The sequence below is a fragment of the Capronia epimyces genome (genome assembly GCF_000585565.1).
Source record: "Capronia epimyces CBS 606.96 chromosome Unknown aczIQ-supercont1.5, whole genome shotgun sequence".
Lineage (NCBI taxonomy): Eukaryota > Fungi > Ascomycota > Eurotiomycetes > Chaetothyriales > Herpotrichiellaceae > Capronia > Capronia epimyces.
The window spans coordinates 4,265-4,921 of record NW_006912908.1 but is presented as its reverse complement, the minus strand read 5'-3'; the positions used below and the strand labels follow the sequence as shown (position 1 = coordinate 4,921).

General features: G+C 53.0%; 1 protein-coding gene across 1 annotated transcript in view; it reads left to right on the top strand.

Annotated features, from left to right (window-relative positions):
• Nucleotides 1–286, top strand: part of A1O3_05995 (uncharacterized protein) — a gene marked incomplete at both ends in the record, with an annotated part of 651 nt that extends 365 nt beyond the window's left edge. Inside the window, one exon of the mRNA XM_007736115.1 lies at nucleotides 83–286. Coding sequence (XP_007734305.1) covers nucleotides 83–286 — 204 coding nt within the window. The remainder of the gene's footprint in view (nucleotides 1–82) is intronic.
• Between the last annotated feature and the right edge of the window lie 371 nt (nucleotides 287–657).

Here is a 657-nt window from a genome sequence, read left to right as displayed (position 1 = left end):
GGGGGGTAGATCTGTAGACTTGCTAAGTCCTGTTGTTGTTACTGGTCACCATGATGTTGCTCTACATAATTACAGCATATAGCTGCAATCACGCTACGACGACGCCGTTTACAAAGAAGCAATTGTCGCGGCAGAACGCCTTGTACAAGACCGCATGCTTGGTCTGGATCACCTCCATGAGCCTCCTTCCCTTGCTGAAGATCTCCAGGCCGATCGGCTAAGTCGAGACCTTGCTTTGCCGCACTTCACTTCGCTAAAAGGGAAAGTGTCTTCGCGAGCCGTGTAGTAGGACTTCTTTGAAGGCTCGATACTGAGTTTTCGTCGTTGTGCTCTTAGTAAAATTCGGCCATTTAAATCCGTATGTGATCCGGTTGCGGTCAGTTTTGCGCGCAACGTGGCCTCTTCCTTGAACGACGCCGTAACTCCGTTCTCACCGGGAGGGGGTGCTCGCGGAACGTTATCTCGCTGGATACGTCTTTCTCGTTCTCTCGTCCTCCGTCTCCCGCGGCGCGGATTGTGGTTGATCACCATATCGAATTACTACCAACACCACCCATAGCTTACACAGCTGGCCGATATTGCGGCACGCCATTCACCTGAACCCAGTGGCTACGCGTCCGGTTGCTGATGGTCGAGAGCGAGCACTGACCCGCTGAA